This window comes from Labrus mixtus, chromosome 24 (assembly GCF_963584025.1).
Source record: "Labrus mixtus chromosome 24, fLabMix1.1, whole genome shotgun sequence".
Taxonomy (NCBI): Eukaryota; Metazoa; Chordata; class Actinopteri; order Labriformes; family Labridae; genus Labrus; species Labrus mixtus.
Window position 1 is genome coordinate 10,043,201 of NC_083635.1, and position 22,722 is coordinate 10,065,922.

The window sequence follows — 22,722 nt, forward strand, 5'->3', positions numbered from 1 at the left end:
TCGTCATATTTAATCTCAAACTCTGATATGTGTACTGCAACACTTCACAATAAAATGTCTTCAAACTACCAGACCATAAGTGGTGATTCAAGAGTCTGGTGGGGCCCTCCAACCAGCGTTCATCAACCATCGTGTCCCAATGCGTTCTTTTATCTTTTAGCTTAGCAGGGCAATGAGAGTGAGTGCTGTCAGATGGGGCCTCTTAGGGAGGCTCCCTCGGTCATTGCAAAATTTGCACATTTGGGGCCACAGCTTTGGTTTAAGTTTGTGACCCTATCGGTCTGGGGCTCCAAGAAGTTGCCTTCCTTGCCTGTTGATAAGCAGCGCCTCTGGATGCTCAAGCTATAGTGTAATATACCAATATATAACAGGGATATTCATTATGCACCATGATGGGGGAATTAAGAGCAGCTTAATGTTGTCTTAAAAAAGACTCCTGATGTACAATTCTTACATTCCTGTGTGTAAAAGTGAAGTGATGTTGAAAGTAGAAGCAGCAAAGGTCACTTCTGTTTCACATCAGCCTCGTTTGTTCTTCAATGAGATACAACAGTGTGAGGTCGTCGTGTGTCCACTAATAGTTCAGAGAGCTTCTTCAGCAGTCACTTTTGGATATTTGCTTCAGTATGTGCGGGTTAAAACATGCGTTTCTTCTTCTTTTGGCGCTCTGTGTGTCACGGTGCGCTCTCGTTAATGGTAAATCTTTTCTTTTTTTTTGAAATATCTCCTATGATTAATGTTGTTTTGCTCATTTTGCTGCAGTTAGAAAACGTGCAGTGCGTGATGCGCGTGTCGCTGAATGTTCTTTCTTTTGGATTCCAGAGACAGTTGTGAAAACAGCTGCACGAGAGCCTGGTTTCTCTCCAGTCTGCTCCGGGAAACGCCTGGGCGACATTGTATTTGTGAGCTGCAGAATCAACACGGGGAGACACCACGGCAAAGAGTGTCACCTGCAACCGGTCACCAAGTCGGACTGCGAGTTTGACTCCAGGTTCACCCTGGTGAACAGGCAGCAGACGGTTTACCTCGGCTTCACTGGTTTAACACCAGTGGACAGTGGGAGCTACACCTGTGAGTGCTCATATGAAAGGGGAACGCACGTTTTTCAGCTCCACATATCAGTGGAAGGTAAGACGATTTAAGATGTTACAGAGAAAATAACACACTCAACAAAAACACATTTTGGATACAGATGGTTGTTGACGTTTTGTTTTGATGATGTGTAGCAGAAGAAGAGGACAGTGAGATGATTTCGACACTCGTGATCCCTCTGGCTGTTACCTCGACATTAGTCATCACAGCTGGAATAATCGGCGCTATTTACTGTAGAAGAAAGCGTAACAGGTGAGACGCTTCTGCTAATTCCTCGAAGAAAGATAACACCGTGATACTACTTTACACGCGTGTAGGCGAAGTACAATGTGTTGCTACCTTCCCCTGAAAAGAAAAACATTTTAAAAACCCCTCTGCTGCAGAGTTAAACCCATTTGCATTTGTTAAAGGTGTTTATTTTGTGGCTTTTTTTTCGAGCCCAGGCTGCTCACTTGGAGGACTGTAGCCGCAGTATGTGGCCCACGCACTAACCACTAGACTACAGACACCCCCATCCATCTGCATATTTCAAAACGATTTATTTTAGGTTGAGCTGTCATAAAAAAGCTACATAGCTCATTTAAAATTCATTTAGTTTCATTCTTCCTGACTAACTCTGACATTACGCTTACAGAGAAGTCCCAACAGCCGTCGCATGTGAATTCAGCAGATGTGAAACTCCCGAGGGTTTGGACAGCACATACACTTCTCTAGATTGCTTGGTAAATGTGGCTGAAAGTGCACGGCGTCTTACATTTTTTTTAAATGAACATTTGGAAAGTTTTCTCACATTTTGATGTCTCCTCCATAGGACCAGGATGAATCGTACGCAGACCTCGAGCTGACGACCTGTGACATCTACCCGGCTTTCTCCTCATATTTCCTCGAGCATGGTGCTCACTCTGAGATACAGCCAACTGACATGCTCCATGAAACTATGAAAAACTAAATTACGTGTATGTGTTCAACACATTTGGAAATACTCTGAAAATTGATTTACAAGCATAGCGCTGATTTATTGCCTAAAATGATGATTTGATGATGATGGTTTTGTGTGATAATGATGATTTTAGGATGTTTTTTTGATGCCTTTTAGAACTCTTAAGAACAGCTGTCGATGCGTTGCCTGTCAGCAAAACTTACAGCCGGTTGTTTGCACTTCCTGTCCTTGTTTCCTCATTTACTGATCCTTGCTTGTTGGACTCTCTGATGTACGTTGAGGCAGCACCAGAAACTCTTGTATTCTGTCAAAAAACATGAACTGTTTTTGTCAATGGGGTCTGATGGTTTTGCAAATGTGTGAAGACTCTTCAGTACGATGCATTTTTGTTGTTGTTTCCGTCGTATATTTACTGGTATCCTTCTACATACATACCATCTGAGTATCAGATTAAAGGCCTGAGGTAAATGGAGCGATTCATTAGCATTGTTTTCTGACTTGCTCATTGTGTAGCGTCTTAAAACATTAAAGCAGAAACAGTCGGGTCGTGCACTTCCTTTAAAAAGACTTTACACCAGCCTGTTGAGTGTTTGAGGTTTATGTAGCCAGATGACGAAGGTTGGTCCTCCTACCTTCACTGCAGCTCACTGTACTCCCACAGCAGCAGTGAAACTGTTCAGAAGTTTGTCCAGAATGGGCCGACGGAAACTGCTGTTTGTTCTGCTTCTGATGCTAACGCTTTACGTCGACAGCAAAGGTAATGTACAAGTCTTTTAAATGCAACTAAAAACGTCTGATTTCCTTTTGAATGTTTGATATAATTCTGTATTTTGCAGCGTCTCTCATAGATCTTGAGAAAACCACGGGCAGAGAACCAAATGTCACACCGATATGCAGCAACTCAACCATGAGTATCATCACCCTGGTCGTTTGTAAGGTCCGCATGGAGATGAGTCCTGGAGAAGAGTGTCTTTTAGTGTATCGACACGGACATGATTTTGAGCACAAATGTAACCCAAGAGTCCGACTTAAGAAAGAGAATGAGACGATATTTCTGGATTTAACCAGTTTAACACCAGTGGATAGTGGGATCTACACCTGTGAATGCTCACACCCTACGGAAACAAAGATCATCCAGCTCAACATCACCATGAAAGGTAAAGTCTTGTTTCTTTTAAACTTTATACATTTCTCTGGTTATTTTCCATTTCTGGTGATCAATGTCAAAAAATGTGTTTATCTAAAGATAGTTTAAAATATAGTGTTTAACATTTCTGTAGAGATTTTGATCAACATTGACATGATAGCATCAGATGCGGCAGATTTTGATGGTGCTTTTTTGGGGTTGAGATCTGGTGACTGTGGAGGCCATTTGAGTACAGGGAACTCATTGACATGTTGAAGAACTGTGGTCGTAAAGGGATGGACATGGTCAGCAGCGATGCTCAGGTAGGCGTTTAAATGATGCTCAGGTAGGCGTTTAAATGATGCTCAGGTAGTACACAGGGACCTCGGTTGTAACCTGTGGTTATTTGAGTTACTGTTGCCTTTCTATCAGGTCGAACCAGTCCGACTATTCTCCTCTGACCTCTGACCTCAACAAGGCATTACCGCCTAGAGAACTGACGCTCACTGGATATTTTCTCTTTTTCGGACCATTCTCTGTAAACCCTTGAGATGGTTGTGCGGGGAAATCCGAGTAGATGAGCGGTTGCTGAAATACTCCACCAACGACAATGCCACGTTCAAAGTCACTTAAATCAACTTTTTTCACCATTCTGGTTCTCGGTTTGAACATCACAAGATCGTCTTGACCATGTCAAGAGTTGCTGCCATGTGATAGGCTGATTAGATATTTGCATTAATAAGCAGATGTACCTATAAAGTGGCCGGTGAGTGTAAATATACTGTTTCTAAAAGTTCTTTAAAGATGGTGAAAAAACCAGTGATACCTCCCTGATCTTTATGTTTTAGGGGATGAAGCCACAAGCGGCATCACTGAAATCTCTTCTGTAAAGCTGCTTGTAATCGGTGTGATCATAATAATCATAATCAGTGGAGTTATCCTTGGATTTCTCTACAGAATGATCCATCATGGGTAAGAAACTAATAAGGAAGAAATACAATAAATGAACTGAGAAAAAGCTCCAAAAGTTACTGATCTTTCTGTGTCATTTAAGCAACAGAAGACAACAGGACCTACCACCAAGTCCACCAGTTACGGTACAACGCATTGAAACATCAGTAGGATTTTATGACGCTTGACGTTATCCATATTCAGTTAAACATTGTGTTCGTTTGCAGGAGCTCATAGAAGACATTGAGCCGTACAGCACCTACATGCAGAGAGAGAACGGACTTTACTCTGTTCTCAAAATGCCCAGTCGTAAAACCAAAAGGAACCGGTCAACTAGGACGACAGCAATTTACGGAAACCTTTAAATACTTCTTATTGTACGATCTCTACTCTAATGTGATGCATGGAAAACAAGTGAAACAAGATTTTGGGTCCATAAAAATGCAATATTGGGAGGTGTACCTTTGTTTTTAACCCATTAAGCTGTCTGACAAACAATACATGAATGTTCTCAAGTGTATAAATGATTCTGAAAGAACAGTTACAAACCTTATAATTAAATACATCGACCTTCTTTAAGAACTATTTGACAGTGTTTAGTTTCTCTTCAGGTCTCAGAATTTCATCGGGGGTTTAAATTTGAGTCGTTAAACATATGTTCAGTGAATCAAGTCCTGATGGAAGTCGGAACGCCTCTTCATCTTGTTTAACAGATGTTTCCAGACAGTGGTTCTTACATTATGAGGCTTCTTGTGATAGTTGGGTTAATTATGTTTGGGTTCTCATGCTTTGTGTTGCTGGTGTCCTTGCTGGTAACATGGATTCTCTTCTCCTTTCGGGTGATGGTGGCTGCCTCGTAAACCTTTGAACCATCTGAGTATCAGATTAAAGGCCTGAGGTAGATGGAGCGATTCATTAGCATTGTTTTCTGACTTGCTCATTGTGTAGCGTCTTAAAACATTAAAGCAGAAACAGTCGGGTCGTGCACTTCCTTTAAAAAGACTTTACACCAGCCTGTTGAGGGTTTGAGGTTTATGTAGCCAGATGACGAAGGTTGGTCCTCCTACCTTCACTGCAGCTCACTGTACTCCCACAGCAGCAGTGAAACTGTTCAGAAGTTTGTCCAGAATGGGCCGACGGAAACTGCTGTTTGTTCTGCTTCTGATGCTAACGCTTTACGTCGACAGCAAAGGTAATGTACAAGTCTTTTAAATGCAACTAAAAACGTCTGATTTCCTTTTGAATTTTTGATATAATTCTGTAATTTTCTAATTATTTTGCATGATAAAAACATGAATCAATTTAAGATAAATTGAGCAAAATGCTAATTTGTATTTTGGATTGCAGCGTCTCTCATACAGCTTGAGAAAACCACGGGCAGAGAATCAAATGTCACACCGATATGCAGCAACTCAACCATGAGTATCATCACCCTGATCATTTGTAAGGTCCGCATGGAGATGAGTCCTGGAGAAGAGTGTCTTTTAGTGTATCGACACGGAGGTGATTTTGAGCACAAATGTAACCCAAGAGTCCGACTTAAGAAAGAGAATGAGGCGATATTTCTGGATTTAACCAGTTTAACACCAGTGGATAGTGGGATCTACACCTGTGAATGCTCACGCCCTACGAGAACACAGACCCTCCAGCTCAACATCACCGTGAAAGGTAAAGTCTTGTTTCTTTTAAACTTTATACATTTCTCTGGTTATTTTCCATTTCTGGTGATCAATGTCAAAAAATGTGTTTATCTAAAGATAGTTTAAAATATAGTGTTTAACATTTCTGTAGAGATTTTGATCAACATTGACATGATAGCATCAGATGCGGCAGATTTTGAAGGTGCTTTTTTGGGGTTGAGATCTGGTGACTGTGGAGGCCATTTGAGTACAGGGAACTCATTGTCATGTTGAAGAACTGTGGTCATAAAGGGATGGACATGGTCAGCAGCGATGCTCAGGTAGGCGTTTAAATGATGCTCAGGTAGGCGTTTAAATGATGCTCAGGTAGTACACAGGGACCTCGGTTGTAACCTGTAGTTATTTGAGTTACTGTTGCCTTTCTATCAGGTCGAACCAGTCCGACTATTCTCCTCTGACCTCTGACCTCAACAAGGCATTACCGCCTAGAGAACTGACGCTCACTGGATATTTTCTCTTTTTCGGACCATTCTCTGTAAACCCTTGAGATGGTTGTGCGGGAAAACCCGAGTAGATGAGCGGTTGCTGAAATACTCCACCAACGACAATGCCACGTTCAAAGTCACTTAAATTAACTTTTTTCACCATTCTGGTTCTCGGTTTGAACATCACAAGATCATCTTGACCATGTCAAGAGTTGCTGCCATGTGATAGGCTGATTAGATATTTGCATTAATAAGCAGATGTACCTATAAAGTGGCCGGTGAGTGTAAATATACTGTTTCTAAAAGTTCTTTAAAGATGGTGAAAAAACCAGTGATACCTCCCTGATCTTTATGTTTTAGGGGATGAAGCCACAAGCGGCGTCACTGAAATCTCTTCTGTAAAGCTGCTTGTAATCGGTGTGATCATAATAATCATAATCATATCCTTGGATTTCTCTACAGAATGATCCATCATGGGTAAGAAACTAATAAGGAAGAAATACAATAAATGAACTGAGAAAAAGCTCCAAAAGTTACTGATCTTTCTGTGTCATTTAAGCAACAGAAGACAACAGGACCTACCACCAAGTCCACCAGTTACGGTACAACGCATTGAAACATCAGTAGGATTTTATGACGCTTGACGTTATACATATTCTGTTAAACATTGTGTTCGTTTGCAGGAGCTCATAGAAGACATCGAGCCGTACAGCACCTACATGCAGAGAGAGAACAGACTTTACTCTGTTCTCAAAATGCCCAGTCGTAAAACCAAAAGGAACCGGTCAACTAGGACGACAGCAATTTACAGAAACCTTTAAATACTTCTTATTGTACGATCTCTACTCTAATGTGATGCATGGAAAACAAGTGAAACAAGATTTTGGGTCCATAAAAATGCAATATTGGGAGGTGTACCTTCGTTTTTAACCCATTAAGCTGTCTGACAAACAATACATGAATGTTCTCAAGTGTATAAATGATTCTGAAAGAACAGTTACAAACCTTATAATTAAATACATCGACCTTCTTTAAGAACTATTTGTCAGTGTTTAGTTTCTCTTCAGGTCTCAGAATTTCATCGGGGCTTTACATTTGAGTTGTTAAACATCAGATGTTCAGTGAATCAAGTCCTGCTGTTGGCCTCACGTTTAAATTTTTTAGTTTCCATCATGAACTTCCTGTTATTGCAAACAATCTACCTTGCGGCTTTCTTTTAAGCCGCCTCCATCACGTTGCGGGCGCCCCTCCGCCTCCTTCACATTTCCTTCGCTCAGTGGTCTGCACAGAGGCGGCCTTACAGAGTGAGAACCAGCGGACGCCTCTTCATCTTCTTTTACAGATATTTCCAGACAGTGGTTGTGGTTTAAACTGATGCTAACGTACATGAAGCAGCTTAAAAGGGTTCAATGGACGCAGAGCTGCTGTTCTAATACCAACGAATAACCCACTATAACTCAATGTAGTGTGAAAGTGTTACCTCTATAGTTCACTTTAAAGCGTGAGAATGTGGTCTGCCAATGACTTGCCTACAATAAAGCACAAAGGATGCAGACAAAATGTTCAGCTCAGATGAAAAAACTCATTGATGCATTGAATAAACAAGTAAAATTGCCAAACAAAGACAAAACCCCAATTAAATTAAATTCTAAAATTACACATGGAGGACACATGCTCTGTTGAAGTGTGTCCTCCTCCTTAGTTGCGTTTCAGTCCTGAATGGTCTTGATTTGTCTCGACCTGAGGAGATAGGTGGTTTTAAGGCATCCCCCCCCCCAACGGCCGTTTTTGACGTCCCTCAGTTTGCCGGGCAAACCGACAGGTGTGAACTGGTTCAGATATAACTGATTCTACCCGACCTCGTCTTTTTTTGTAATGAGCTCAACGACCAGAAACCCGGTGAAACTTTAGGATAAATATTGGAGACGCTTGGAGAGGTTAGAACGCAGAAAGGTTTCAATACCGAAAGAGCTGGCTAAACACTGAAGCTTCAGTGTCCACCACATGGCAACCTGCATCGACTCTAGGGAGGAGAGGGCGGGGAGACAGCTCTCTTCAGTGTTTTGAATTTACAGAAACAATTTCAGAGTCAGAGTTACATATTGATCCTCATGATATCAAAAACCTCAACGCCCTTCACCCTTTTTAACTAAAGGAGGAGTCTCTTCTTTCTGAAGTTTAGAGGCATCAGTTTATATTTCTCTCTGGCTCCTCAGAGTTTATTCAAACGATAATAAAAGATTCTGCCACAGAGCGTCTTCACTTGACAGCACAGGAAGTCGAGTCTCATGCGCCCCTTTTTAGCACACACTAGATCAGCTCATGCACTCGTGAGGTATTTTGGGTAAAGGTAACACAGATTACTGACTGTTCAGTGTTCAGACCTCATGGGATTATGTTTCACTGGGAGCTCTCGTTTCTTCTTCTGCTGCCGCTGTGTTTGTGTTTCGACTCTGAAGGTACTGACTTCTTATACATCACCTTTTAAAACTCTTTGACTTCTTCATGTTGTCCTGATTTTGGTGTAATTAAACAATTTGATTACATTTTTGCAGCATTACAAAAATACAGCAACAGATAGCTCAGACTGTGTTTGGTATTGTCATGTCAATGATTGTTGTAAAGATTTAATTCAATATAAATGTGTTCATTAAGGAAACAATCATTTCCTCATAGTGTTTGCAGCGACTTCTGAGAAGAGCTGTGGAAGAAAACTCAATGAAACAGATGCTGAAGGTAGGCCTAAATATTACAGTTCCTCCCGCCATAATGTTCCTGAATATTCTTTATATAGTACATTTAAAAAAAATGCATTAATAGATTATGAGTCCAGATTTATTTTCTATGTTTGCAGAGACTCTGGCGAAAACCATCGGGAGAGAACCAGATGTTACACCGTTATGCTCCAACGACACAGAGTATTTCATCTCACTGATAATTTGTAAGAGCAGCACAAAGAGAAGAAGGGGAAACGAATCTTGTTTGTCTTATCGACATGAAATTGGCTTTGAGAATAAATGTGAATCAGGAGTCAAACTTCTGACAGAGAATCAGACGGTGTTTCTTCAGTTGAGCAGTTTAACACCAGAGGATGAAGGGAGCTACGCCTGTGATTGTTCATGTGGGGATGGAACTTATACTACCCATCTGAATGTCACTGTGGAAGGTAAGCGCTAAATTTAAACTGTAACATCAACTGAAAAAAATCAGATTTTTAACGTGACCTTTTGCTCACATTATTCCCTGCTATGTTGGATCGACCGGCGTCAAATGAAGAGCCGTCAAACGACAATCTTCTGCAATCCTTCCACTGGGTTTTCATCGCCATGACGACTGCCCTTCCTGCATTTATCATCATCACTGGAATTATGGTTGGATGCACTCTGAGAAAAAAATCCTGCAGGTGAAACTGTCTATACATCTTTGTGTGTTAAGCCTTGTAAATTAATGTGGCATCATTATTGACAAATCCTGTGTGTATTAAAGATATTCAACATTTTCACAGCAAGTAATAAAACCTTTTCTTGTTTATAGAAATAATACGAGGTCAGAAGCGTCTGGGTTATCTGTGCAGGAAGCACCCTGCTCTTTGGTGAGCCACACTTTTTGTCCTCTATACCTTTAAAGATCTTTTCTTTTTTTCATTCTGAATACTTGAAAACAGTTTTTCAGCTCCAAACTCGTAACAACCCTCCTGTGCAATTCTTCTGTTTTCAGAATATTTAGATGAGCATGTAATAGTAGTAATACATGCTCCATTAAATGTGCCTTTCTGATCTCTAATAGATGTGTCAGTTTTACACAACAGGAGCTCTACTAAGGGCGAAAATGCTTTGTGAATAACTTTAACCTTAACAAGGATCTTTACTTTAAGAGGAAATTCTTAGAAAATGTCATGAGTCTAAGATGTTTCTTAGAATTTTGTCACTCGATGCTACTCTTAGTATTTAGGAGGCTTTCAGGTTCAGCGAGTCAGCAAACAAAGGTAAGTGGGCGGGGCCTCCAATAAACCAGCAAGCAAGCCATAACTGACCACCAGAGGACGCCAAAGCTCTGAAACAGAAACAGGACAACAGTACCTGTGTAACAGGCCCTGTATGGAGGACTGTTGCCAGATTAGATTTGTCCTGTTAATAACAGGGAAATAATGAGACAAAGCAATGTAGTGTGTTTCCTATCCTCGCTTCTTCTAGTCTTTATTTTTATACATATGTTTATGTATTTCAGTTTAACTTAAACTGTATTTTGGTTTTCATTTCTTTCTTCAAAAACAACATTTTATCCACATTTCAAGTTTTCAAAACTACAAAATAAATGTTTCTGTGTGTTATTCTTCTTCTCTACAAATATAAAATAATTCGGTTCTGCTACTTAAGAGCTTCTTATTAATGCAATACAGTTACAAACAGGTTCATACAGGAGGAGATCAATTCTCGCTTAGCATTATGCTAACAAATAACATGGGAAATCCCATAGAGAAACTGCGAAGCTAGCGGAGTTAGCGTTACACATTTTACAAGAAAATAAGTACAAAATTTGAAAACGAACAGTCTTCATGAACTCACAGTTACTTTAAGAGATATGCAGGAGCTTTACAAAACTAGCAAAAGCGCATGGGAGCTAGGGACAAGTCATGACCGACATACAGTGGCGCCCATATATGAACATGAGCTAAGCTAGCACTCATGAGCATCATTGCTAAAGTACCTTAAAACCGTCAAAACACATTTAAACACATAGTTTCAGTGCATCGTTTGAAGTCCTGGTTTTGCTCCAGTCCAGACATTAAAGATCATCTTGATTATAATCGATAAAGTCCTTTAACAGTGAAAGGATAGGAGATCATTTTAAGAGTCTGGATTTGACCTACAGTGCACTTCAGTCAGACTTTTAAAACACTTTCATATGATATTTAATGTTTCCATAGGACCGAGGTGAACCAGATAACCTCTACGAAAGCCTTCAACAACCATTAAGTGACCTCTATCAAACCATCTCCTCAGTGCATCATCCGCACGACGCCAAGAGCGACAACACAGCGACTGCACATCAAGAAATAGACGATACAGAGATCGAGCAATGGGAAGACTATGAAAACCTTTGAATCAAATGAAGAAAACGTGCCGTAAAAGGAGGATGTGTCTGTTTTAGTTTTCAGACTTTAACAACACATCGACTTCCTCCTGAAAAACCTGCAGCTTCAGTTTCCTCCATGTGAACTTCCTTTATGAAAACGTGTCACATCCCGATTTATGATTTAGTACAAGTCGGTCAGTTGTGAGTGTAAGTGAGTCCCACAGCTCACAGTGTAAATGAACCAATATCACACAAGAGGGCGTACTGTGACGCTGAATATCAGCACGGCTGTGATTGGTTACAGATGTGCTAATGTTCAGTGAAACAGCACAACCTCACATGTTATATTGCTTTTATTCCACATTATTACAGTCAATAAATACAGATATTAAACAACCTCAGATTTTGCTTTTTTACCTGTTACTTTGCATTATGTCTTTTTTGTATGTTTCTATTTATCTGCAACCTGTGAAGAAATTCTGTTCATGATTGTTTTTGGTGACGTGTGATTTAAAGGTACCAGCTTGATCAAACAAGACAACCACTGTGTGCTGTGATGTTATTTCACCGTGTTTATAGGACGTCTAAGACGGAGTGAGACACATAGTTAGAAGCTGATGTCGTCGATATCAGCACTCCTGAAATGCCTCCAATCCAATCATTAGAACTATAGACTATATGCAAACGGACAGCGTCCCTCAGCCTCCTTCTGTTGAACCCAGTGAAGCCAGAATATCCTGTGACGGGCGCCGACATATTCTAAATTTGAAACCAGAGTCTGCGCAGTAGGTACCGGCTGGAATAATATGATCAAGGCTACAAACATGGAGACCGAAAAACCGATTTTGCAAGTTTAACCCAGAGAATAATTGAGCATAAAATCCCCGAAAAAAAAACCCCAAAAGTGACCCGAGACCCCGGCCAAAAAGAACAAACGAGTCAATTCTGCAGTTTGTTACAATCATACGTTGCTACTCGTAGTTTAATAACTTGAGTTGAGTTTTAAATTATTCTTGACACTTGCAGTAGTCAGGTCATTGGAGTGCTATTTGAACACATCACATTGGTTTCCTTGTGAGAGATTCAAGATGACATAAATGAGGTGACGCTAGTGTGAGCTAGTTCAGGCAGAGATTAAACTGTTTTTTATTGTCAGACAGCCATGCTTACTTTGAAATCTGAAATTGAGGGGACTGGTTTAAAAAAAGGAGCGCTGTGAAACTGTGTGGCGGTTATCTAGAGAAACTGCTAGCAAAAATTTATTTTGAAAAGAATGCCTGCAGACCTAGAGTAGATACTGTTTGTATGTTGATCATGACTTTTTAAAGACAATTAAAATAAGAGGCGGCAACAATACCCTCTTCATCTGGACTTAACTTGCTTGCATGTAATTGCCCCAAAGAAAGACATTGCAGCGTTTTGCAGCAGACTTGTGGTTACAGGGTCGTTAAAGAGTGACTGTTTTTAACACATGCTGCTGTAGAGTTATAAGAGTGCGATGTAGCGGTGACACACTGGTTTCCTTGTGAGGATCATCATTTCCCTGAGCTGCAGGGACCACAGAACTTTCTATTTATTGCTGAAGCACAGTCCTCTATATATGTCATGGCCACAAAAGCGATCAGCTCAGCTTAAGCGGGTCCTGTGACACACTCCCTCTCACTTAAGATTCACGTTGAAAGACCATTGCAGGAAGCTCTTAATATCGGTTAGACTCTTGGTGGATGCAGCTCAAACTGGAGCGTGAGAACTTGACTGCAGGCTACAAGAAAGGTGTTGAAGTTACAAGAAGATTACTGTCATGTGAAAGAAGAAGTGTCAAGCAGGACTTCCTTTATAGAAGATTTCTCACTACCTTTGTGAGAGGCTGACACTGAAGATATCCTCCTATCTTCAGTGTAGTGTTGTGCTCAGCCAGCTGAAGTTCCCTTTTTGCCCAGGATGGCAAAATGGACCTTGTGCTTCGCTCTGCTTTTGCCACCAATAGTGTTTTTTGGAAAGACAGGTAATGTTTACTTCTTCATGTTGTCCTGATTTTGGTTTAAAGAAGGCAACGACACATTTTCTGCAGTTATTTGTCTTTCTGGTGTAATAAACATTTTGATTAACTGTTTGCAACATTACAAAAATACAGCAACAGATAGCTCAGACTGTGTTTGGTGTTGTCATGTCAATGATTGTTGTAAAGATTTCATTAATTATATATGTGTTCATGAAGCAAACCATCATTTCCTCATAGTGTTTGCAGCAGCTTCTGAGAAGAGCTGTGGAAGAAAACTCAACGAAACAGATGCTGAAGGTAGGCCTACAGGTAGGTACAGGAGCATTTATTCTAAACAGTACACAGTGAGCCAGTTTGACAGCTCTGTGGAATCATTGTAGCTTATAGTAAATATGCTAACTTCAAATATTAAAGAGTTTATCCTGCCATAATATACTTGAATATTTGTATTTTAGTAAATTCAGGAAAAAATTAATTAATGGATAATGAGTCCAGATTTATTTTCTATGTTTGCAGAGACTCTGGTGAAAACCATCGGGAGAGAACCAGATGTTACACTGTTATGCTCCAACGACACAGAGTATTTCATCATAATGATAGTTTGTAAGATCAGCACAAAGAGAAGAAGGGGAAACGAATCTTGTTTGTTTTATCGACATGAAAATGGCTTTGAGAACAAATGTGAATCAGGAGTCAAACTTCTGACAGAGAATCAGACGGTGTTTCTTCAGTTGAGCAGTTTAACACCAGAGGATGAAGGGCGCTACACCTGTGAGTGTTCATGTGGGGATGGAACTTATACTACCCATCTGAATGTCACTGTGGAAGGTAAGCGCTAAATTTAAACTCTAACATCAACAGAAAAAAATCAGATTTTTAACGTGACCTTTTGCTCACATTATTCCCTGCTATGTTGGATCGACCGGCGTCAAATGAAGAGGCGTCAAATGTCACTGTGGAAGGTAATTTAAATTTCCATATTTTCATACTTTAACGTAATCCAAGCTCCTTCTTTTATCATAGCTGTAAAACTCCTGAATGATCCTGCTTGTTCTTAAAGCTCCCCAAAACACGTTTCTTGTTCTAAATCCACTCTGATCCTGTATTTAATCATGCCTATTAACCCCTCTATATCAGCCCTGCTCAGAACAGGCTGTTTCTGTGTCTGTACCTTTAAATATGTAAATGAGCTGTGACCACGCTTGGAGCATTCTCGCTCCATGCTCTATTGTTTACGGTGAGAAGGCGGACTCAGAGGGCAGAACAAACACCTAGCTGTGGGAGAGTCACCCACTTGGGGGAGGGGCTACTGCCCTTTGTGATGTCATGAAGGGAAAATCTCCAAACGGCCTGTTTCTTAGGTTTCCTCACAAGTACCAAGCGGTGGTGTCATAATTTTCTTTTGAATCTTTTAGACGCGAGCAGTTATCTACCAATGTCGATGGTTTCCTTGACGGTTGTTACTGCAGTCGTGATCATAACTGCAATAATCATCGGGTTTATCTACAGACACATGCGCCGCAGGTAAGAGACTACTTTTATATCAATAATAACATGTTTTAGCAAAGCTTAACTTGTGAGACAAGAGTGATTTCCAACCAAGTAATCTGATTGGAGAAGAGGCATTGTGAATGTGATGTAGAGTGTAAAAGCACATGAGCTAATATCAATAATTATTACTCTGCTGGATACAGTAAAGTGTCCCGACTCCCCGCCCCAGGGGTGTGTCCAGATGGGTGGCCAGGGGTGGCATGGGCCCCCCTGGTGCCACCACAAAAATCCTAAATAGAAATCAATAAAAACATTAAACAGAAATCAACAAAACCAGCATAAATAATCAGTTATTTTCAATCGAATACATTTTAAGATCTTGATATAGTCATATGGGGAAGTGACACACGATAGATGCTGTTCATTTATTTCTGTTCTGAAAAACTGACTTAAAACGTACCGTGAAGATTTATTACAAATGTGTTGTTTCACCTTTCAGAAAACCAAGACAACCACTGAGCAGTCTTCAAATCATGGTACAGTCAAGAAAAAACATTTTTAATTAAATTTTTGCAAATTATTCAACGTAATTGTATTTTTATCTGCGTCTTTCCTAAGGAGCCTCAAGACATTGAACCGTACAGCACCTTCATACAGACAGATTGTGCGCTTTATTCAACCGTCAATCTGCACGGCTGTAACTCAAACACTAACAATTCAAACACGTTTACCAGAGAGGAAATGCATGCAGGGAAGTTTTTGTAAATTTTGACTTCTTGTCTTCATCTTTTTCCAATGCACATTGATGAAAAACAGCTGTAGATTCACCAGCGTGAGCCAGAGGTGTAATCTCAACGGCTGTCCTTATTCATGAGGGAAGTATGTGTAGCATGTGTTCAAAGTTAAAGTAGGCCCACTGTCCACATGATGGCACTGTTTTACTTTCTGACGAGTCCCTATGTTTCATTCATTCTGGTCGACAGTTTTTTTCCCACTCTTAACAACTGTGATGCTCAACCAGCTTTTTGACAAATACCTTTAAACTTTAATTCATAGCCCGGGGTTTTTCTTAGTCTATAGTGACCCTGCTTTTATTTGAGACAGGTGTAAATACATTTTGTACATGCTAATGAGAAGTCCTCTGTGCACACCAAAGTTAGCCATGGAGTGCAGGAAAACTAGTTCATGCATTTGTTACCTCCAGGTTGGATTATTGTATGTAAATGAGCTGTGTCTGTACCTTTAAATATGTAAATGAGCGGTGTATGACCACGCCCCCTCTCTGGAAGGGCTTGGGTGGCTTGTGCTTTCTCGCTCCATGCCCTATTATTTACAGCCAGAAGGCAGACTCAGAGGGCAGAACAAACACCTGGCTGTGGGAGTGTCACCCACCGGGGGGAGGGGCTACTGCCCTTTGTGATGTCATGAAGGGAAAATCTCCAAACGGCCTGTTTGATCACACATTTTCTGAAAAATCTTGCAGGCAAAAGATGGAGAGGATGGACTTTTCTCATAATTGTAGACAGACTAGGGACACATTAAAGTTAGAAAACCGTGGTACAGGGTATTTTACATAATAGGTGACCTTTAAGTCAAGCTACAGTAGGTCATTTAATTGAACTACTGCCCTTGTCCCAGTTTACAAGCACTCGGGGAAGAATCAATTTATTAGCGGTAGTATGTCTGACTCATGGCTGTGAAACATGGAAAAGTTTCAAAAAAAGTCCAGTTTTAGTCGGACTGACAAAGTAAATCAACTTTATTTTAACTGCATGTGAATGTGCTGAGAGTGAACGGTTCATATAACTGTATTGATGCATTTCTTTTTTTTTTTAAATATGTAATGTTAAGTTTGTAGCAGTCCAGTGATGTTTTTCATAAAGTCTTAACAATGAAACCTCTGGTTTTTCTTTGTGTGTCTTCCTTGGAAATAGTCCACTTCTTTTGTTACTAAAGAATGAGGAGAATCTTTTGTATTCACTTGAAACAAATCTTTCAGCCATTCTTCTTTCTCTCAGGTGTTCCCCTGCTAACACTTTGCTCTTTACTGAGGACTTTTCACTCTCATCCTCTTATTTTATATTCAATCACATTCTTTGCATTCTTTATCATTTTGGCTTTTGAGTTACACCAATCCCGTTCTGGCACAGAGCAAGGGATTTCTAAGGGTCAGGGAGAACAGACTGACTGGCTTCAGTGAGGGAGATTTCAGGGAAATTAGTCAGCTATCAGCATTTGTCCAGGTCAGCTCTTCTTAAATGCAAGCAATCACCTATCGACTTAAGACTTTAGACTTTTTTGTCCACATGGGCAAATTCCTTTTCGCAGCACCGTTTCTGTCCAAGTAGACAATTCCCACCAAAGAACAGTATACAAAACACAGAGTATAAAACAAACCAACAATCAAGAGTTCCCACTCTGGCCTGTTCAGCGAGGCCTTTTGTTCAGGGCTGCGATAACAGCAGGGATCAGGCGCTGTACCACCGTCCTGAGGGAAGTGGGGTAATGTGGGTGATCAGTGTGTGACGCCCTGTTCGAGTGCGGTCTGTGCTGTGCTGTGCGCCATCCTAGAAAAAGTTTGGTATGCTTCCCTGGGATCAAAATGACTGAACAGGACAGTGATGTGAAGTTTCTATTAGTGATAGTTTGTTGTTTGAATCTGGATATAATTAACATAGAAGACTTCTCAGCTGCAACTTGTTTACTCAATCAGCTGAAAGGCTTTTGTTTCTTTCACTTTCTGACACTGTGCTTGACTCATAAGAAGCTGCTGGGGGAATTAAATCCCCTCATTTGTGTGAACTACTTCTTTCTCAAACCACTTGAGTTTTCCCCCATTTTATATTTACATGTTACGTCACAGATTGTAGATTGTACCCTAACTCAACAGTTAATAAAAATGAGCACCAGAATGACTCTTTGTCTCCATAAAATCAAAACAATGATACAAGAATGTACCCTTGTACCGTGTGTGCTGATAAAGACTTGAACCGGGCTGTAACATGTTTATTTCTGCTGTCAAAATGGGCTTTTTAATTACCACTGACTGTCTTAATATGACATTTAGATGGTTATTAAGTCACTCGGGGTCAATCACTGCTGGTAAACCGATAGAAGGTAGATATACTGGAAGGCTGATTTAAGATGTACAGTATCTGTTTCTTTCTGTTGTTCAGGTGAGAATAGGATCTAAAAAGAAAACAACATATATATGTTGTTGTGCGACTCTCTGGCGGGCAGTGACTATAGCTAGCTATAGTGTTTCAAAATATGAGAAGTGATGTTTTGGGGTGTTTTTTTCCTTGATCATAAGACTGGTGCTTGACACAAGGTAACACCACAAGCCAAGCCACAAGCACGCGTTTAGAATTACACACTTCAGAAGCCAGGTACTTCCCTCGGTTAGAGAATGAACTTCAAAAAAACAACAGGACAGGACAGGTGAACTTCACTGCAATAACAAGTCTCCAATTGAATCTACTTGTATTAAAAAATGATCTGTAAACCCTCATGTTAAACCACACCTTTCAGGGGAAATGACTCTCTCAGACAGAGAGAGACAGACTGAGCTACTGCCGCCCCATGCATTTATGATGAATCGTTGAAACTTATTTTGACTTTGTATATTGTTTCCCAGGTTTTGAATATTAAACACGCACTGATATTGCACAATCATAACCTCATTCCAAGAAGAGCAGCTAGGTTCTTTCCAGTTAGATTCAGAAGAATCTAGACTTCCCCTTTGTTGTTGTTTTGTAAACAAGATAAAGGAACTCGATCATGTGAGATTAGCAGTTGTATAATATAACATACAGAGGCATGATCAAGACTGGAGGAGGTGTGGCTGTGTATGTGGACTAAAACCTTAATTGCAAGGTGGTAGATGGAATGACAACTGCAATCGGAAATGTATTAGAATGTTTAACTGTTGAAATCTGCATGGAAAAAAAGAAGAACGTAATTGTTAGCTGTGTTTATAGAGCACCGGGTTCCAATATTGATATATTCAAAGAATGGGTGGAAGAAATGTTCACAATGTCTAATCAAAAAGTCCTGTTCATCTGTGGGGATTTTAATATAGATCTGCTTAATCCCAATAACCACAAACCAACTGAAGACTTTATCAATACAATGTACAGTCTAAGCCTCTATCCAAAAATCACCAGAGCAGGATTACATCTCACTGTGCCACATTGATTGACAACATATTTACAAACGTTATAGACAATAATACAATAAGTGGATTAATGGTCAATGACATCAGTGACCACCTGACAGTGTTTATAGTTTTCAATAACGACTACAAGAGAGAAAAACAGGAGAGTACAGTCAAGTACAGAAGAGTCAATGAACGCTTCAAAAAATGAATTAATAAATAGAAATTGGGAAATATTATATAAAGAAGAAAGAATTGACAAAGCTTATGAAATATTCTTAGGGGTATTTAAATTGTTGTATGATAAACATTGTCCAATAAAATAAATCAAAATGAAATTTAAATATTCAGATAGTCAGTGGATAACTAAGGGATTACAAAATGCCTGCAAAAAGAAAAATACACTATATAAAGAATTCATAAAACTTAGAACCAAAGATGCAGAAAATAAATATAAGAAATATAAAAAGCTAACTAATATTATGAGAAATAGTAGGAAAGAATATTACAGCTTATTATTATTATTTATGGAATATATTAAATAGTGTTATTGGAAATGGTTCTAGACAAGTTAAATATCCACATGACTTTATTGATAATGATATGACTATTGATAAAATGGACGATGCAGTTAATGGCTTCAATAATTATTTTGTAAATGTTGGACCAATACTGGCTGAAAAAATCCCTGATTCTGTGAGATCTGACGACAAGAATTCTGATTTCTTAGACATTAATCCAAAATCAATGTTTCTAACAGCAGTGGAAGAGAGTGAAATTATAGAGATTGTTCATAAATGTGAAAGCAAAACTTCTACGGACTATAATGACATTGACATGAGAATAGTTGAACAGGTCATTCAGGGAATTGCAAAACCGCTAACGCACATCTGTAACTTATCATTTAAAACTGGTAAATTCCCAAGAAAAATGAAAATTGCAAAAGTCATACCGCTGTACAAAACTGGAGACAAACACCACTTAACAAACTACAGATCCACTTCATTAGAAGTCATTGAGCTAATTGAAAAAATCACAAATTCCCTGGACCAAAAGAATTATGCAGCTGGTGTTTTTATTGATCTCAAAAAAGCATTTGATACAATAAATCACGACAGATTAATTGATCAATTAGAACGGTATGGTATCAGGGGGGTTGTATTAAACTGGCTGAGGAGCTATCTACGTAACAGGCAACAGTTTGTGAAGTTGGGTGAATACACGTCATCTTGTTTGGACATTGCTTGTGGTGTCCCCCAGGGGTCAGTGTTGGGCCCAATTCTTTTTATTCTCTACATAAATGATATATGTAAAACCTAAAATATTCTACAATTTGTGTTATTTGCAGATGACACAAATATGAGCAAATTAAAAAGGTGGTTTGACAATAATAAATTATCATTGAATCTAAGCAAAACAAAAATGATGTTGTTTGGAAATTGTAATTTAAATAATGACGTAAATGTTAAGATAGATGGTGTTAATATTGAAAGAGTGTCTGTAAATAAATTCCTAGGTGTGACAATAGACCACGAGCTCTGCTGGAAAGCTCACATAAAACATGTTAAATCTAAGCTGTCACGTAGCATCTCAGTTCTGTGTAAAGCAAAGCATATATTGGATCACAAATCATTGCATATTCTCTACTGTTCAATGACCTTATTTAAATTACTGTGTGGAGGTCTGGGGGACCACTTACAAAAGCTCACTGCTACCACCAGTCACACTTCAAAAACGAGCCATAAGAACAATCAATAAAGCAGGATATTATGATCACACCAACCTCCTGTTTTTACATTCCCGTACTATAAAGTTCATTGACCTGGTTGACTATCAAGTGGCACAAATCATGTTCAAAGCAAGAAACAAACTGCTACCAGGTAATATTCCAAAACTTTTTTTTGACAGAGAGGGGGGTTATGATTTGAGGGAAAAGTTAAATTTTAAGCCAACTTTAAAAAGTCAATGCATTTCAATTGGTGGTGTGAAACTGTGGAATGGTATGAGCCCGGAGCTAAAGCTTTGTCCAAACATGATCCAGTTTAAAAAAATGTACAAAGCAATGATTTTCAAAAGGTACAGGGATGAGGGAGAGTTTTAAGAAGGAAAAAATTAAATAATAATAATAAAATTAATATAATAACAATAATAATTGGGTTTACAAGTTTTGTATACACAGGTGTATGTTAATGTGTATTATATATATGTAAATTGTACATATAGTAGCCTATATCAAATTGTATATATATAGATATAGATTGTATCAAATGTATAATAGTAAACATACTGTACCAAACTGTATACATATAAGGATTGTATAAATATATAAAATGTAAATATAGTACATCAAATTGTACAAATAGATATGTATATATAGATATATGGATTGTATAAATATATAAATTCTAAAAAATCATAGTATATCAAGTTGTATATATGTATGGAAAATCATTGGATTGTAAATATCAAATATAGTATCATAATATAGTAATATAGATAGATTGTATATATAGAGAGATTATAAGGAACACAGGAAGTTAATTTAATAAATATTAATTATTGAGCTGTGGAAAAGGGGTAGGATTAAATAAGTTTTATACTTCTTCCTGCTCCTTTTCAGGCATATCAATTGAATATATGTAATTTTCTTTTTCTTTTTTTTGTTTTTGTTTATTGTATTTTCGTGCTTTTCATTTTGTTTTGTATTTTTGATATGTTTGATTTTATTTGACATGTCTCAAATAAATGTAATCAATCAATCAATCAATGCTGAGAACTCAAATCCAGCTGTACTTAGCCTCTCATTCCTGTTGTTTTCTGTTGGGAAGTTATTGAAAGAGAAATGTAGGAAAGGCACATGCAGTCACTGCATCAGATTGTGGTTACGATTGTTATGTTTGGTCAAGGTTTTTTTTTTAAACTCATTTAGTGTCCATGTTTTGTTTTTTTTGTTCTACAGGTGATAATTATATTTTGCTGATTGCCTCACTTTGGAAAATACTTTTTTTTCTTCTCCGCCACATTTGCCTGAGGAAGATGTTTTGGATGGAAAAAGATGCTCCGTTTAAAATAAAGTCGGGGTCGTCCGGTAGCGGTACTCTCTCTCTCTCTTCCCTACAGTATGTCTGACTCTATCCACTGTCCTATCTCTAAAATAAAGGCATAAAAAGCACAAAAATAAATAATATAAAATGAAAGCTCATTGGGAGCTGAACAGTGTGGCGACACTCAGTTATTACATCATGAAGCGACATCTCTGTTTCATTCTGAGAGTTTCAATATAACTACACATTCTTATTGCTTTATGCGATCAGTTATGACATGATTAACTAAGAATGTACTCCACCACCCTGTACAGGATATGAGTATGTACTCCAAAAGTAAGGCTTTTATGCCTTTATTTGAGACACAATTATTATAGACACAAAACATGGGGGGAGAAAGTGAGGGATCCTCAATCCCATACTAAAATGAGAAAATGTGGAACATTTGCGATTAGTGCCCGGAAACCACTCTCCAACCAATGTGGTGCGACAAAAGACCATCACATGTATTGATTAACAGTGAAAATGGTAAAATGGATCCATTATGTCATTAGAGGTTAGGATATGAATATGCCCAAGAGGACAGAGAAATCACACAGTGCAGTGTTCTTTCCAGTCACAAGGCGCAATATCACAAGTTTGCACACACACAAAAAGAAAACACCTATGTACTACATGTGATTTTTTCTTTATAATCACACTTACTGTTTTGAGAATTG

General features: G+C 38.9%; 1 protein-coding gene across 6 annotated transcripts; it reads left to right on the forward strand.

The window, feature by feature from the left end:
- Window positions 1-441: 441 nt before the first annotated feature.
- LOC132959451 (uncharacterized) lies at window positions 442-16,700 on the forward strand. 6 transcript variants are annotated; one of them, XR_009667016.1, is made up of 18 exons: window positions 442-696; window positions 823-1,128; window positions 1,227-1,344; window positions 1,727-1,814; window positions 1,904-2,789; window positions 2,869-3,189; window positions 4,007-4,130; window positions 4,213-4,255; window positions 4,337-5,301; window positions 5,457-5,777; window positions 6,595-6,711; window positions 6,794-6,836; window positions 6,918-8,693; window positions 8,920-8,970; window positions 13,829-14,140; window positions 14,275-14,836; window positions 15,303-15,339; window positions 15,422-16,700. XR_009667016.1 is itself a non-coding variant. In XM_061032438.1 (15 exons), the coding sequence occupies exons 9-15, from the start codon at window positions 5,154-5,156 to the stop codon at window positions 11,336-11,338; spliced, it is 1,194 nt and encodes a 397-aa protein (XP_060888421.1). In that variant the 5' UTR covers window positions 458-696; window positions 823-1,128; window positions 1,227-1,344; window positions 1,727-1,814; window positions 1,904-2,789; window positions 2,869-3,189; window positions 4,007-4,130; window positions 4,213-4,255; window positions 4,337-5,153; the 3' UTR covers window positions 11,339-11,842. The 6 variants fall into 6 exon arrangements, 1 of the variants encoding a protein (XP_060888421.1); XR_009667017.1 differs by lacking the exon at window positions 8,920-8,970 and adding an exon at window positions 13,559-13,621; XR_009667015.1 differs by lacking the exon at window positions 8,920-8,970 and adding an exon at window positions 13,559-13,609.
- The last annotated feature ends 6,022 nt before the right edge of the window (window positions 16,701-22,722 follow it).